Source organism: Alligator mississippiensis, chromosome 7 (assembly GCF_030867095.1).
Source record: "Alligator mississippiensis isolate rAllMis1 chromosome 7, rAllMis1, whole genome shotgun sequence".
NCBI classification, from domain to species: domain Eukaryota; kingdom Metazoa; phylum Chordata; order Crocodylia; family Alligatoridae; genus Alligator; species Alligator mississippiensis.
The window spans coordinates 9378300-9395016 of NC_081830.1; the positions used below are offsets into that span (position 1 = coordinate 9378300).

Sequence of the window (16717 nt, forward strand, 5' to 3'; positions counted from 1 at the left end):
GATAGACGGATATCTATACTTTATTCAAATTTATGGTAAGGTACATTCTTCATAATATCATTGGTTGATAGTGTACTCTTAGTCTGGTAGACAAACATTTTAAAGGACAGGTAGCGACACAGCAGCTAAAGATAACCATGCACCACCAGCACAGTGCAGTACAGGCTGTTACTGCACTGTCATTTAGTACTTCCAAAAGGTGATGATGCAGTTACAATGGCACTGTAGGGGCACATGTAGATGCACCCACTGGAAAGTCAATATATGGATAGGTAGAGAATGAGGAAGGAAGGAAGGAAGAGTTAGTAGTTTTGGTGAGGTTGACCCCCAATTCTGAGCATGAACTATGGCTATCTTTATTTATTATGATACTGATAATGATGACGATATCTGCAGGTAAATCCTGGCTCCTCCCAGCAAGATGGACAACGGCACTAGGGTTACAGAATTCCAGCTCCTTGGGTTCCATAGTTCCCCTCGCTGGCAGATGCTGCTTTTTATGATGTTTTTGGTTATCTACATCTTAACCATTGCAGGAAACATCATCATTATCTTTGTTGTGAGGCTTGAGTCCCAGCTCCACTCACCCATGTATTCCTTCCTCAAGAACCTCTCCTTCTTGGAGATCTGGTACACAAGCACCATTGTGCCAAAGATGCTGGCCAGCTTCCTGATGAAGAAGAAGAATACCATTTCTTTTGCTGGATGTATTGCACAACTCTACTGCTTTGTCTTCCTAGGGGCCACGGAGTGCTTCCTCCTTGCAGTGATGGCATATGACAGGTACCTTGCTGTGTGTGACCCACTGCATTACACAGTGATCATGAGCACTGCATCTTGTACCCGTCTGGCTGTGGTATCTTGGGTGACTGGTATCTTCACTGGGCTTTTACCCTCCTTGTTAATCTCCAGGTTAGATTTCTGTGGCCCCAATCAAATCAACCACTTTTTCTGTGACATCTCTCCATTGCTCAAGCTCTCCTGCTCGGACACATCCATCACTGAGGTCTTCATCTTTATCCTCTCCATCCTCATCCTCATCAGCTGCTTCCTGCTGACACTAGTCTCATACATCTTTATCATTCTAAGCATCCTTCAGATCCCCTCTGCCTCAGGAAGAAGGAAGACCTTCTCCACCTGTGGCTCACACCTTGCTGTGGTTGCCATTTACTATGGCACAATGATCTCCATGTATGTCCATCCCACCTGTAACCTGTCCTCAGAGCTCAATAAGGTTATCTCTTTGTTCTACACAGTGGTCACCCCTGTCCTGAACCCTGTCATTTATAGCCTGAGGAACAAAGACTTCAAGGAGGCCCTGAGGAAAATAATCAGAAGACACTGTAGTCTTCAATGATTGTGAGCTAAAGAGACTGTGGACTTGTTTATTTAAATAACTTTTTACCTGGACTTAGAGTGACCATGAATTACAGTTGCACCAATTTTAATGCCTACAAATTACTGTAATAATATTTCAGACTGAATATCACTATAAATGAGAATCAGTCCTTCAGATGTTTTCCTTTTTTAGCTATCAAATAGATATATTTGTCCATCATTTATTATTTCTTTTATTTTATTGGTGATATAATTATTATTTGACCATAATTATCTTTTGTTTTTATTATAAATACATACACATTCCTAAAGTAAGCCTTAACACTCGTTACAATGATTTGTCTAGTCCTTGGGGGGTTTTTTGTCTGTTTTGACTCTTTTTTTCCCCCCCCTGTGGGATTGTATAGTTGATTTTGGTGAAAAATCATGCAATCTACACATCTTGAAATATATTGACAATAAACCACATGACTCTGTTGATCTTTAATATGATACTTTATCTTGGAGGCATAAAATAATTTTTTAAACATTAAGACATTGAGATGTTTTCAGTGAAGAAGGTATATACAAGTACAGCCTTCAAGTTAGATCACTGCAATTTGACACCACAAAAACCCAGCAAAGAAACAAACAAATGCACACATCTAATGTGAATAAATCTTAAATTACCAGACATTGGTACCAGACCAAATTACTAGACCAGATATATATCCAGACCAAATTACCAGGCCAAATATATATCCAGTGAAGGGCAGTGGCATGTTTTACACCTGATGTAAGCTGGTATATGGCCATTAAAGTAATTTACGGCTTGGAGAGATGACGTATTTACACCAGTACAAAATGTGTGTGTGTGTGTGTGTGTGTGTGTAGTTTTATACAATTCTGTGCTGAATTAACTCTGAAAGAATCAAAGAAAACTTTACATAGTGTAAGTTGCATTGGTTTCAGTTTTCTTTGCCTCTGTCCAACCCAGAGTTTGCTAATGGCAACCAAGTACATAAACCCTACATAATTGCATGACAACAGCAGAGTGCTCATTCAGCGAGGTCTTTAAGCTTAGTACCCCATTGTGTTCTTGTGCTCCAATATTTGTCTGTATCCATTGATTATATTTTGCCTTAGACATTAACCCTACATTCAAAGGGGGATAGGCATATAAGGTAACATTCTGTTCTTTCCTGGTTGTCTAAATGACCATTTTTTGGCCACTTAGGGTGCATCCAGACAAATGTTCCCCAGGGACAAATAGCAGCAAATCTGTGGTACTTACTTCAATATGGCAGAGTGAGGATCAGACCACCTCCACCTGTTTGGATTTGAATTTGTCTTCCATCTCAACCAGGAGGTCCCTATTGACACAGATTCATGGTATTCTGGTCTTATGCACCCTCAGTCCCCCCCGTTGCAACTGTTTCCTTTTTGAATGAAAGCCATTTTTTGGAGGAGGGCATGGAGCTCCAGTCTTTCTCCTCCTAGATAAGTGCATTAGTCATTGGGTTATGGAGTCATTCTTGCATTGTTTTCCTATTGTTAATCTATAATGAAGATAGATTGTGGGTGCATCTACATGTGCAATTAATGTTATTTGGGTTTACTATGCAGTAATTTACTGTGCAGTAAACCAGCCCTGGGCAGGAGTCTATACATGCAGCCATTTGGGAACAGATTTGCTGCTTGTGGGAAGGAGTCTGCTCCAGGCCTCCTCTGGCCCTGCTCCTGTAGCAGCCAGGAGGAGCTGGAGGCTCTGGCCACAATTGGCTGGGTGCTAGGGGTACTCTTTAAAAGGCAGCCCCATGAGGACATTTTCTGGCCCAGAGCAGTCTGCAGCATGCTGGCACAGCCCTCTGCTACTCTGTCTGCATAGCTTGTGCTCACCGTGCAAGAGCTGTCCCACCCCCACACCCTGGCAGTGAAGACCTGTTCCCCAGGCTTCTGTTTGCCACCCTGCTTGCTGTGCTTCCCTGCCATAGTGACTGCTGCCTGGCCACAGTCAGCCCTGGCCTTGTCTGCTCCCCCATGCTGTGTGGCCACATGGCCAGGCTCGCCACTGCATCTGAGGCCTCTTGTCCCCGTGCTGATGCCACCCAGCACCTGGGCTGCCACCCAGACCCCAGCAGGGACAGAAATGATGTGCACATGGATACCTCCATGGGCGCCATCTATGAGCTCCCGGGATTTCAGCCTGGCCACCTGTGGGCCCACCCTACCAGCCACCACTGGTGGCTCCACATTGTCCAGCACACCTGGTATGATCAACAGAGGCTGGACTCCTTCCAGATGACCTGGACCAGATTCCAGGAGCTCAGCAATCAGGTCCACCCACACCTGGCGTGGCAGTCCACCACCATGCAGTTGCCCCTCTCTGTGGATACCTGGCTAGCTATTGCCCTGCTCAAACTGGCCACACCTACCAGCATGTGCTATGTCAACCTCCTCTTTGGGATAGGCAAGGTGGCCACTGGGGAGGCCATTCTAAAGGTCTGTGGTACCCTCCAGGGTGTGCTGGGGCACACTGTGCTCTGGGTCTATGACCCCCTTTAGATGTGCCCAGGTTTCTCACAGTGCACCGGGGCCCTGGATCAAACACATATCCTTGTCACCTGCCTGCTCCATGGTGACTGCCCATATTACAGCTGGTGGGGCTTCCACTCAGTCATGTTGTAAGCTGTCATGGACCACTGGGGTGCCTTCACCAACATCAGTGCCTGCTGGTTTGGCACTGCCTATTATGCTTGCATCTTTTACAACTCCATCCTGCCTGCCCTGGTGAAGAACAGGTGCTTTGTGCCAGGTGTGCTGCACCTCCAGCTGGGTGATGTACAGTCCTACCCCTCCTCATCTGGGACCCCACCTACCCATTTCTCCCCTGGCTTATATGGCCTACACCAGCTAGCTGGACCCCTGCCAACCACATTTCAACAGGTGCCTGATACAGAACCATGTGCTGGTGGAGCGCACCTTTCAGCCACCTGAACAGACACTGGTGCACCCTTACTGCTTTGAGGTTGCTCTTAAGTGAGCCAGCAGGGAGCTGTGCTTCTGAGCTGTGCATGGGCAGTGTGCAGGCTAGGGGAGCAGGATTGGGGGGGGGGGCGCTTCCCTGAGGGGAGAGGGGACTCCTGGGGCTGTTCCCTGGGGCTTTGGCTCTGGACACCCCCAGGAACCCCAGGATACATTACTCCCCAGTGGGTAGGGGGTGGAGCAGCCAGCAGGTGCTTCCAAGGAAGCCCAGACTGGCCTGATTGGCTGAGGGGAGCAGTGGTTTGCATGGGCAGCGCATACGAACAGAGCTCTGAAATGGCGCGCTGGCATTTGCGCCAGTGTTTGCGCAAGGTGGGTGTGCAGCAGTAGGTAGGAAGGAGTCTCCAGCAAGAGAGAGAGAAAGATTCACAGCTCCACAGACATGGTAGGAATGCGGGAAGTGGCTGCTAGGGACTGCATCCCAGTGGTAAGGATGTGGAAGGCAGCTGCTGGGGTCCCTGCCCCGGTGGTGCCACCTACCCTGGGCTCCTCTGAGGCCTCCACCCAGATGGAGCTCATGGTGGGGTCAGCGGCCCCCTGCCCCACTGTCTGTGGAGGCTGCCTGTTGGGGACCTGGACACCACAGGTGGAAGAGGGGTCTGGAGGCTCCCTTGCTTGTCCCTCTTGTGTCCAACTTTGAGCCCTGGAGGAGAAGGTGAGGGAAATCCAGGGTGAGGTGAGCAGGCTTCGGGGGATCAGGGACATGGAGGACAAAATTGACATGTATTTCCATTCTCTGCAGGATCAGTTTTCCAGCAGACAGACCTCCTGGGAAGGACACACAGCAGAGGAATGGCAGAAGGTGACCACCAGAACCAGGACTGCTTGGGCTAGTGTGGTGGCAGTGCCCCAGGCACAACTGGGGAACAGATTCAAGGCCTTGGAAGCCTTAGAGGAGAAGGTCAAAGTGAATGCCTCCGGGGGGACGGTGCCACTCTATGCACGGCACGGTCTGAACAAGGATGGAACACCATGAGGAAGAAACACCAAGTCCTCATCATCAGAGACTCCATCCTGAGGGGAAGAGAGGGTCCCATCTGCCAACCCAACACCATGGCACGTGAGGTCTGCTGCCTGCCTGGGGCTCAGATTTAAGATGTTACAGACATGGTCCCAGACCTCATTCAACCCTTGGACCAGTACCCCACGGTCCTAATCCATGTGGGAACAAATGACGCGGTGGGGAGCAGTCCAGACCACATTATGAAGGACTACAAGGCTCTGGGGGCCAAGCTCAAGGAGATAGGAGTGCAGGTGGTATTCTCCTCTATTCTCCTGGTAAGTAGGTGTGGATGGTGCCATGAGGCCTGCATCAAAGTGGTCAACTGGCGGCTTTGGATTTGGTGCTACCAGGCAGGCCTCGGGTTCCTTGAAAATGACCCACATTTTCACACAGGGAGCATGCTTAGGTGAGATGGGTTTCACCTCTCCTCTAAAGACAAGCATGTCTTCTCTTCCAGGTTGGCTGATCTCATACGGTGTACTTTGAACTAGCTTCGCCAAGGGGTGGGGCCACAGGGGGACATGAGAACTTTTCCCAGCCAAGACAGGTGATGAGCACAAGAAGTACCTAAGTAAGTGACAGGGGTCTGGATAGTCCTGGGATCAAGGGGGTGGTGCAAGCACCCATAGGAGGTCTTAAATGCCTCTACACTAATGCTCATAGTATGGGGAACAAGCAGGAGGAACTTGTCCTCCTGCTAGCTAACACAAACCCGGACATAGTGGGGCTCACTGAAACCTGGTGGGATCCAACCCATGATTCGGCAGTAAACATCAAGGGCTACAGACTGTACAGGCAGGATAGAACGGGGAGGAAAGGCAGGGGTGTGGCGCTCTACATCAAAAAGCAATACACGTCCTCAACAAAGAGCACTGGGTCAGAGGAGGGGAAGACTGAAGTGCTCTGGGTTAGAATACAAGGGGGTCATGGGAAAAGGGAATTAATGGTGGGTGTCTACTATTGGCCACCCAACCAGGGGGAAGAGCTGGACCGGGAATTCTCAGGTCAGCTTGCACAGGCAGTTAAGTCAAGGGACGTGGTCATCATGGGGGACCTAAACTACCCGGACATCTGCTCGGAAGAGCAGTCAGCCAAGTCTGACCACTCACATAGGTTCATAGCCAAGCTACAGGACCTCCATCTAACACAGGAGGTGCACAGTCCCACCAGAAGAAATGCCTTGCTGGACCTGGCTACAGGCAATGACTTGGTGAAGGGACTGCGGGTTCTCGACCACCTGGGCGACAGTGATCATCACCTACTGGAATTCACCATCCAGCATAGGATGTCAAAGGCCTGCAGCAAGGCAGCAGCCCTTGACTTCAGGAGGGCTGATTTCAATGATTTAACGAGATTAGTTGGGGGGGCACTGAGGTCCAAGAGGGTAGGGGAGTTGGGAGTCCAAGATGAGTGTTTGTTCCTTAAGGAGACTATCCTTGGAGCCCAAAAGGTGACAGTCCCAACGCGAATCAAAGGGGGCAAGAGTGCGCAAAAGTCCCTATGGCTCACCAAGGGCATTCAGGAACGCCTGAAAGCCAAAAAGGAGGCATACATCTGGTGGAAGAGAGGGGCCCTCACCAAGGAGGATTATACCCCCATTGCTCAAGACTGTAGGGGGGCTGTTAGGAAGGCTAAGGTGGAGACAGAACTAGGACTAGTGACCAAGATCAAAGATAACAAGAAGTCCTTTTTTAAATACATAGGGAGTATAAAGAAGGCACCGGGTAACATGGAGCCCCTCCAGGACACACTTGGCAATCTGGTGGTTGCACCAGATGATAAAGCTGACCTCTTTAACGCATTCTTTGCCTACATTTTTCTGAGCAGGGACCAGGTCACCCCCACACCGGGACCCCCGTAGGTCCCAAGGGAGGTGTGCCCAGGCCTAGGGTCAGAGAGGACCTAGTTAGGGAACTTCTGGTGGGGCTGGACATGTTTAAATCAGCAGGTCCAGATGATCTCCACCCCAGGGTGCTGAGGGAATTGGCAAAGATCGTTGCGGGACCCCTGGCACTGCTTTACAAGTACTCATGGTGCTCTGGCCAGGTGCCAGAGAACTGGAAAAGGGCCAATGTGGTTCCCATTTTCAAAAAAGGACAGAAGGAAGACCCAGGAAACTATAGGCCCGTTAGTCTTACCTTGGTCCTGGGGAAGCTCTTTGACAAAATTATCCAGGAGCACATCTGCGAGGGACCAGCAGGGGAGATTATACTTAGGGGCAACCAACATGGGTTCATTAAGGGCAGGTCCTGTCAGACCTGGTGGCCTTCTATGACCAGGTCACAAAATCCTTAGACGCAGGGGTAGCAGTGGACGTAGTTTTTCTGGACTTTAGGAAGGCCTTCAACACTGTTTCTCACCCCATTCTCATTAAAAAAATTAGGAGATTGTGGGGTTGATGCCTACATGGTCAGATGGGTCACAAATTGGCTGGAGGACGGCACCCAGAGAGTGTGGTGGATGGGTCATTTTTGACCTGGAGGGATATGGGCAGTGGGGTCCCCCAGGGCACAATCCTCGGGCCTGCACTGTTCAACATCTTCATCAGCAACTTGGACAAGGGGGTGGAAAGCACCTTATTCAAATCCACGGATGACACTAAGATGTGGGAAGAAGTGGGCATGCTAGAAGGGAGGGACAGGCTACAACTAGATCTGGACAGGTTACAGGGGTGGGCGGATGAGAACAGGATGGGATTCAATACTGACAAGTGCAGGGTGCTGCACCTGGGGAGGAAGAACCAGCAGCATACCTATAGGCTGGGGAACTCCCTTCTTGTCAGCACAGAGGCAGACTTTGTGGCCAGAGGAGGGGCTAGCATGCCTGCAGTTTTGACCCCACTGTGGCTTAACAAATACACATGACAGGAGTTTTGCTTTCAAGATTTTGGAGTGCAGTTTCTGTGAACCCCCTGCACCTATCTCCTTGAAGCACAGCAGGCTTCATGCCCTCAGAAGGGAATACCATTCCTGCAAGTTTCATCCAAATCAGGCCAGAAATGACAAAGTTATAGGCCTTTTTGTCTTCCTCATTATAGCCTATGGGCAAAACGTTGAAATAGCATCGAAAGAGCGAAACATTTTGACTTGCCTTGTTTTGTTTTGAGGCTGTTTCAACTATATCTGTTCCATTTTGATTTTGCTGTTTTGACCTTGAAAAGGGTCAAAAAAGTGGCAAATCACAACTGGTGGTGAAATTTAGCAGAGCCCTAGTAGATAGGGATCCTTTATTGTGCAGTAAATTAGTCTACTGCACAGTAAAGCCTCTTGTGTAGACACCCCCTGCATGGATATATATGCAGCTATCTGATACAGGCTGCCAGTATCTCTTGTCAGTTGAAACTGAACGTCCAAAAAAAGAACAATGATATTGCTCCTTGTTTTTCATCCGAGGGTGGATTTTCATGATCAATCAATAAGGGTTTCGGCAGTTAAGCTAAAAATGGCCAAAAGCAGAATTCAGGAATTTTTTTGAACCATAGTACAAGTGTCTAATCCCACTGATCATAAATGAAAATTGGATGCTAACATCTATCTGTGCTGTGCCATGGAAAATCTCTCTCCTCTTCCCCCCTGCCCATCATCCCCTGGAAATGGAATATAATAGCAAAAAGGAATACAATAGTTAACTCCCATAGACAAGAACTGAAGCCCAAACAGTCCATGGAAACTGGGAGATTCAAGAGCATAAGAATTTCCAGCTTTTGAATTTATAGAATAATAGACTTGTTAAGTATGTCGCAGAATGCAAAGGAGGCTTGGATTTCTAGGTATCAACCCCAGCTAAGATACCTGCAGTACAGCTTCAAGCCCAAGAAAAAAATGAAATAATATAAAAACAATTATGAAACTTGCAAACCGATACTCCTGCCCACAAGTTTCTTCAGAGCTGTCTTCACTTCCTTGTTCCTCAGGCTGTAAATGATTGGGTTGAAGGTTGGGGTAACAACCGTGTAGAACAGGGAGAGGGCTCGGTCAGTGTTTGTAGACCCTTCAGAGCTGGGCCTCAGATAGGTGACCAGAGTACTGCCATAAAACAAGGTGACTGAGATGAGGTGTGAGGAACAAGTGGAGAAAGCTTTGTGCCTCCCTTCAGCAGAATGCATCTTCAGGACAGTGGACATTATACGGATGTAGGAGGCGATGATCAGGAGGAAAGGGATGAGAATTAACACCACACTAAGCATGGTAGTGATGAGCTCGTTCAAGGATGTTTCTGTGCTTGCCAGCCTGAGTACTGGGAGAACATCACAGAAGAAATGGTTGATGACATTTGACCCATGGAAAGGCAAGGAGAATATGGCTGCTACTTGTTCACATGCCACCACATTGCCTACAGTCCAAACCACAGCTGCCATCCTAGCACAGACCTTTCTGTTCATGATGAGGGGGTAACGCATGGGGTTACAAATAGCAGCATATCGATCATAGCACATCACAACCAGCAAGCAGCACTCTGAGACGCCAAAGAGGATGAAGAAATACATTTGGGCTACACAACCAAGGAAGGAGATGGTATGTCGCTCTGACAGGAAGTCAGACAAGATCTTGGGTACAGTAACAGTGGTGTAGCAGATCTCCAAGGCAGATAGATTCCTGAGGAAGAAATACATGGGGGTGTGGAGTTTTATGTCAGCCACTGTGACAGCAATGATGAGGCTATTTCCTATCAGGATGATGAGGTAGATGAGTAAGACGAAGACAAACAGAAGGAGTTGGAGGCGCTGGAGGTCTGAGAAGCCCAGAAAGATGAACTCAGTCACTTTGGTTAGATTTTCTTCCATATTTTTTCCTTAAAATATAAACACCTCAGATAAAACAAGGGTTGGCATGGCATACAAAGCACCTATCAGATGAAAAAAAACCCAGACTAATATAGTGAACTTGAATTGTACACAAGAGCAGTTAAAGGATTCTGTTTATGAGTCTCAAAATGTGAGTTGGGAACTCTTTCAAAAGGTTGCCTTGAGACAACCCAACTACAAGTACGTTCTGCGTTCTGGCCCTTACTTTTAAGGGTAGAATTTTATGACTTCCATACTCTTGGATTGCAACTGTAACCCATGGTTTAGGGCGCTAAGTGCCTATCTTATGGGAAGCCACATTCAGTTTGGAGAACTATAGCCTTTCTTCAGGAACTGGTGACTAGCAATGATGATCAAGACTTCTTAAAAATCAAATGCTTTCTATTTATTGATTTATCTATTGGTTGGAACAAAGCACTGAGGGAACATAGACTGAAATAGGAAATAGCTTTGACTCAGTCTATATGATGCATCACTACAAGAAAGGTTGCTCCATTCTACAAGCAAGCAGGCTGTTCCATTTTTCTACATGCAACTACTAAGTCCTGTGCATCTGTGTGCATGTACAATGCTCAGTTTGTTTTTTTCTCAGATTCATTCCCCTGTGATGAATCTACTTGTTCTGGTATTGTCTCTAAGAGTAAGCTTTTAAGCAACCCTTAGAGTAGGTCACTTCTCTCTCTCTCTCTCTTAGATGGACAGGCTCTATTCCCCACTTTAGTTAAATATCCCTTCCTCTGCAAACAGACACCACAAATCTCCCACACATTTGTTAGGACTTCTACCCTACACCACATTCTTGAAAGGGTAAATTCCATTCATGAGAATGACGTGCAATGAGGAGGGTGAAAGCATTAGAGACAACAAAAATCTTAAGAAAACAATCTATAGGAATAATCAAGGGTGTTTGGATTTCCCATGGACATGAGGACTAATTTCAGAACCTACTACCGGACTGGATTTCTTGCTTATGTAAAAATCTTAGCCAGGCCCTTCAAAAATCTGAAGACAGGTAGCTGGGAGAACACTAATCCGCCCTCAATGGCAAAGGGTGAACTGATGTGAGCTGACTTTTAATAGAGTCAATTGTCAGATTGCCATGAGTAAGCTTCAGTACCAGTAAACAGTTTCACACGACACATCTGATCTCAGTGCAAATTTGATGGGCTTTTCTTTTGGATAACTAGAATGTGACTGCCATATTTAAAATGGCTCTAGAATGGATGTAGGGAACTACAGACCAGCGAGCCTAACTTCTTAAGTTCTGTTCCTGGAAAATTGGTAACAACAACAATAATAATAATAATAAAATAATTTTGAGGCACATGGATGAACATGGCTTTCTGGGGAGTAATCACCATAGCTTTGTCAAAGGGAAATCGTGCCTCATCATCAGTGGACCCGAGTTCTTTCAGGCTGGCAATGAGCAAGTAGATGGGAGCAATCCAGTTGACATAGTATATGTGGACTCCCAAAAAGCCATGGGCAAGTCCCACATCAAATGCTCTTAGCTAAGAGCACACACCAACTGCTGAAACTTCCTTAGCCTGACAAAGGGTTTTTGAACTCGAAAGCTTGCTTAATAACTATTCTCCAACTGTTTGGGTTGGTCTAATAAAAGATATCAAATTCACCCAAGGAACCTTGTCTGCCTTAGCTAAATTAGGCAGTCATAGGATTACATGAAATAGCCACTCATGGATTAGAAATTAGAAACATCCACTCATAGATTAGACCAAGGCAGACTGTACGGGATTACTGAAGGATTTAACAAATGAGCAAATGGACAACTAAATGGCAGATGAAATTCAGTGTCGATAAATGTAAAGTGATGTTCATGGGCAAAATAAACCAAACTATATCTACGCTAGGGTAGGCTCTACATTATCTGTTACCATGCAAAAAAGAAATCAGAGAGTTATTGTGAATAGTTTGCTAAAAACATCAGTTTAGCACTCAGCAGCCATCAAAAAGGCAAACAAAATGTTGGAGATTATTAAGAAGGGAATGGTAAACAAAACAGAAAGCATCATCATGCCCCTTTATAAATCCATGATGCACCCACACGTTGAATACTGTTCCCAGTTCTGGTCCCCACACCTCAAAAAAGATGTAGGACTACAGAAGCTATAGAGAAGGGCAACAAGGATGATTAGTCACATGGAGGGGCTCCACACAGGACCCAGCGCTGTCCCTGGCAAGGAAGTACAGGGAAGTGAAGGACATGTGAAATCCCCATACAAAAGAAATATGCATTGGGATGCATGCATGCATTGGGTCCCTGCTTGATGTTGGACAATAGATAATGTGTATCACCCAATAAAGCAAATCAGCTGTGGTGGGATGTGTCCCACAACATTTAACCAGCTTAAGTTTGGTGATGTCTGGTTCTACTCTGTGAGATGAGAGACAGAGCTGTAGAAGGAGAGAGAGAATAAATTACTTCATCTTTTCTTTCTATTCTTGAAATAATTTAACTGAGGATACTTCTGGAAGGTAAGCCTGTGGTTACAACATTAGATTTAAAACATCAAACAGTCTTGAGATAACTTTCCTCTAAACAAGGACACAGCGCCGTTTTATGCAAACAGCAAACAAGCCCAAGTCTTTCTGTGTCAAGGTGTACATGAGATGGTCAGTTTGTTGGCTTCTCAGACTGATCTCTTCTCTTCAAGTTCTTAGAAGCTATTGTACTGGCATTGCCCCTTAATCAGTTTTAACTGTAAGCTTTTATGTAACCATTACAATAATGTAACTCTCTCTTTTCTGCTAGATTGGAATTACCCGCTGTGGTAAACCATTCATCTCTATGCATATAGCAGACATACCCTGCCAGGGACATTTCTACATACAATACTAGCATTCACAGACCACCCACCCATTCAACATAACTTTCTTCCCTTAAACCATACTTTTGAAAGGGTGAATTCCATGAACAAGAATTAAATGCACAGATAAGAGACAAAACGTTAGAGAGAAATTAAGATCTTAAATGACAATATGAAGGAATGATGACTTCAATCTGATGTTAGTGCCTTTCAAAGTACCCACTAAAATAGATCTTATTTTAAGTATCTTTAAAATGACTCACTAAAAATATAGGTATGAGTCAAGTCCTCCAAATTACAAAGGTTTATAATGATAGATGATGAAAACTATTTTGATAGGACAAAGTGATGAGAGACAGACATATAGAAGGGGAAGGGGGGGGAGAGAGAGAGAAAATGGTCTATCATCCTTTCAATTCTTGAAATAATCTGAGGATACTTCTAGATGGTGAGTTCGTGGTTACAATGCTTGAAAACAAAAATTCCTACCCAAAATGGTTTATGATTGCTGCCCTCTTTGCATTACTGGGTAAGATCATTATGCTAAAACCCACTTACAATACAGATGGTCTATGCGAGTCCTATGACTCCATCTCCTACAAACCTGCTAGTGAATCTCAGCGATTCTGGCTGCTGTTTCTATACTGTGCCATTACCTCTGGGATATAAACCCCTGGAGCATCTATGGTTCTGAGCATGCAAGGGAATTAGCAATTACATTGCTGCTTGTAAATACATCAAAGGATGAAAGCTACTCCACAATATACAACCTGCTGCTAACTTCAGAGAAAGCCTAATCTAAATGTCTGTCAATCAGATTTGATTATCAAATTAAATGGTATCGATTAACAGTCACTTGTCCAAGCATTATCTGAGGAAAGAGTTGTAATTTGTTGCCATGAAGGCCTGATCTTCACCCCATCTATCTTTCAGAGCCTGGACAACTTCTCATATCATCCAAAAAAACCTCCAGTCTGATAGACAAGTAACCATAGTATCATAACTGCGTATGCGAATTTGCCACACAAATATAAAGAGATTTTTTTTCCTCTGGGCTAAGAAAAATACAATATATAATTAATGCATCAGAAATTTTGATCATGAACCTCCTTTGAAACAGGTTTCACCTTTCTAGTCAAGGGCACCTGTCACTAATAACACATGGGGGAAGGGTGGGGGGGAGGTCTCTTTTGTTGCCCTAGTGATCCTCCCATTAAAAATGGCACACTTCAACAGAAGTGAATGACCTTCCCCACTTTGCAGACTTCCTGCACTTACAGCCAAAGGTTTTGCAGGGAGGCGAGAACTGTGCATTCAAATGCTTTCAGGTAGATGATATAATTGGTCCTGGATCTGTCACACCCCCAAGGAATGCTTTGAAACCTTGGACACTGGTCAAAATGGTGGATGGCGCATCCTCCTCCAGGCATAGGGATTTCTGGAACCTTTCATTTATATTAATTGGATAAAATGTATACACAGTTGTGGAATAATTTCTCCCTCATTTGAGCCATGGGTGATATCCACTTCCATTCCATAGCAGCATACATCTCAGTGGGCCACACTACCCTGACCAGCTTTAAGAGGACGTATAATGGGAAAGCTTTGTGCTACACTTAACCCAGGGCCTAGAGGTTAGACCTCTTGGCACCAAAGTGGGAGAAGCTGCCAAACCCACTGGGTGAAGGCAGCCATTAACTCAGGCAAGTGCCCTATGCCATTCCCCTGCCATTCCCTGGGCAAGTGCCCTATGAAATTGGCTATTGGGCTAAAAGGTGGGAGTGCTGCTTGCTACACTTGTACCTGTGCCCACCCACTTAACCTGCCATAGGTGGAAATAGTATCCACTCTATGAATAAGTGCTAACAACTGCAGTTATATAGCTATGTAAGTGTCTTCTTGACCAGACTGGCTGTGGGATTCTTCAGTAAGAACAAACATGGAGTGACAAGCAACAAACCTGCCAGGGTTTGCTGATTCCATGGTTATTGACTTTGATGAACTTTCTGGGCATGTCTACACGTACACCTAAATTTAATGCACATTATCTTAAGTGGGTTTAGGCAGGCATCTACATGTAAAGGTGTTAAAGCGCATTAATGCTGTGTATGGACTGACTTGGGACTCAGTACAGAAATCTAATTTGGATGGAGCTTGTTGGGCAGTCTGTTAGTATGGAGCCATAGGAACAAGGCTGGAGGTTAGTTTGAAGTAGATCATTTCAAGACAGTGGGTTCAACTGGGAAGACCCAGAAAGTGAGTTAGGAGCAGACTGAGTTAGCATAAGTGGACCTTACTAGAGCAATATTTTAGTTGTGTGTGACAGATGATGATGCTATTTGTAATCTTTTTTAGTTAAATGTTTGTATGTTACAATAATGTTGAGTGCCTCCATTGCCCTGACTAGCTTTGTACACTGGAAAAGAATGGGTTATTAGTGTTTTGAAACAGACCTGGTTTTCAGCTACGGGGGAGTGAACCACCAAGAAAATGTGAACCACTGTATAGAAAAACGAATGGAACACCTGTGAATTCAGGCCCATTCTGTTTCTGGTGCCTGAGACAAACTTCAAAGAAGACTTTGCACAAAAAAACTGTCCTGAAAAAGGGTCTTCCTGAAATAAGGGGAAAAAAGGGGATGGAAAAAAAAAAGATCTGGGAGGCTGGAAAGAGCCCAGCCAAGGCTCAGACTATGCTTAGGAGCTGGTCTAGGCCTTATGGCCCAATGGCTCTGCTTGCCATATTGTCATTAACTGCTCTTTGGCTTAAGAAGAGCTGCCTACTTAATTATGTACGACTTGGGCATGCTATCTTCACTTGAAGAGGTAAAGCCCCTTGCCAGGAGCTAAGCCAGGTCAGAAGGCACCTCTCTGAGGGGTCCATGAATAATCAGAGGGTCAGGAACCAAAAGTCTGGGTTCACCCACTCTAGCAGTTATACCTGGCCTGGCTTTGGGGACAGAGGGTAATCTAAGGACTGTGTGAATTTGGGGGTCCCAAGGAAGTCTTCCCTTGGGGGATCTGTGCCACATAGGATGCAGCAAACGAAGTTAGTGAGCTAGTGTAACTGGAGTAGATGGAGCTGTTGCTTAGTTTGGATAGAGCAGACCCACCCATGAGTAGAATAGGCCAAGACACGTACATTAGTACCAGTAAATGAGGTCACTGTAGTATATGGATTAGGTATCAAGTTAAAGTCAAGTGGAGCAGGACAACATGGATGGTTCAGACCAGCTAAATTGGTTAATATGCTGTTCATCACAGTGAGTCTATGGTTTAGCATGGTTGGAGCAATGGGTGATTTAGTGTGGGTGGAACATCCTGGAACAACTGATTAGCATGGATGGATGTGGCCAGTGCAGTGAGTTAGGGCATGTGAACCAGGCCTGGATAGTGAATTATGATTGGACAGAGCATGCCAAGGCTGTGGGCTAGTATAGGTAGAGCAGGATGATAGTGGAGTATTACTGTGGGTACACTAGACCTTAGAACTGTCTTCATATAGAGTGGAGTAGGCCAGGGTGCAATGGGTCAACCAAGTCAGTGTCAATGGTATTACGAATAGACCAGATATGCTCTTTCCACAATGCTGATCAGATGAGGACAGTGGATTAGGATAGGTGAAGTAAGCCAGAAGAATTAACCATGGCAGAGAAGTGAGCTAGTGTGGAGCAGACTAGGCTAAGGTAACTGGATAGTATGGGATGACCAACAAAGGCCA

The 16717-nt window shown here is 45.7% G+C and overlaps 2 protein-coding genes across 2 annotated transcripts; one reads left to right on the plus strand and one right to left on the minus strand.

Moving 5' to 3' along the window:
• The first annotated feature begins 421 nt into the window (after positions 1 to 421).
• On the plus strand, positions 422 to 1357 carry LOC102558488 (olfactory receptor 11L1-like). Its single transcript, XM_006265669.3, has one exon. The coding sequence runs from the start codon at positions 422 to 424 to the stop codon at positions 1355 to 1357; it is 936 nt and encodes a 311-aa protein (XP_006265731.3).
• Positions 1358 to 9206: 7849 nt separating this feature from the next.
• Positions 9207 to 10148, minus strand: LOC102558711 (olfactory receptor 10A4). Its single transcript, XM_006265670.3, has one exon. The coding sequence runs from the start codon at positions 10146 to 10148 to the stop codon at positions 9207 to 9209; it is 942 nt and encodes a 313-aa protein (XP_006265732.2).
• Positions 10149 to 16717: the final 6569 nt, after the last annotated feature.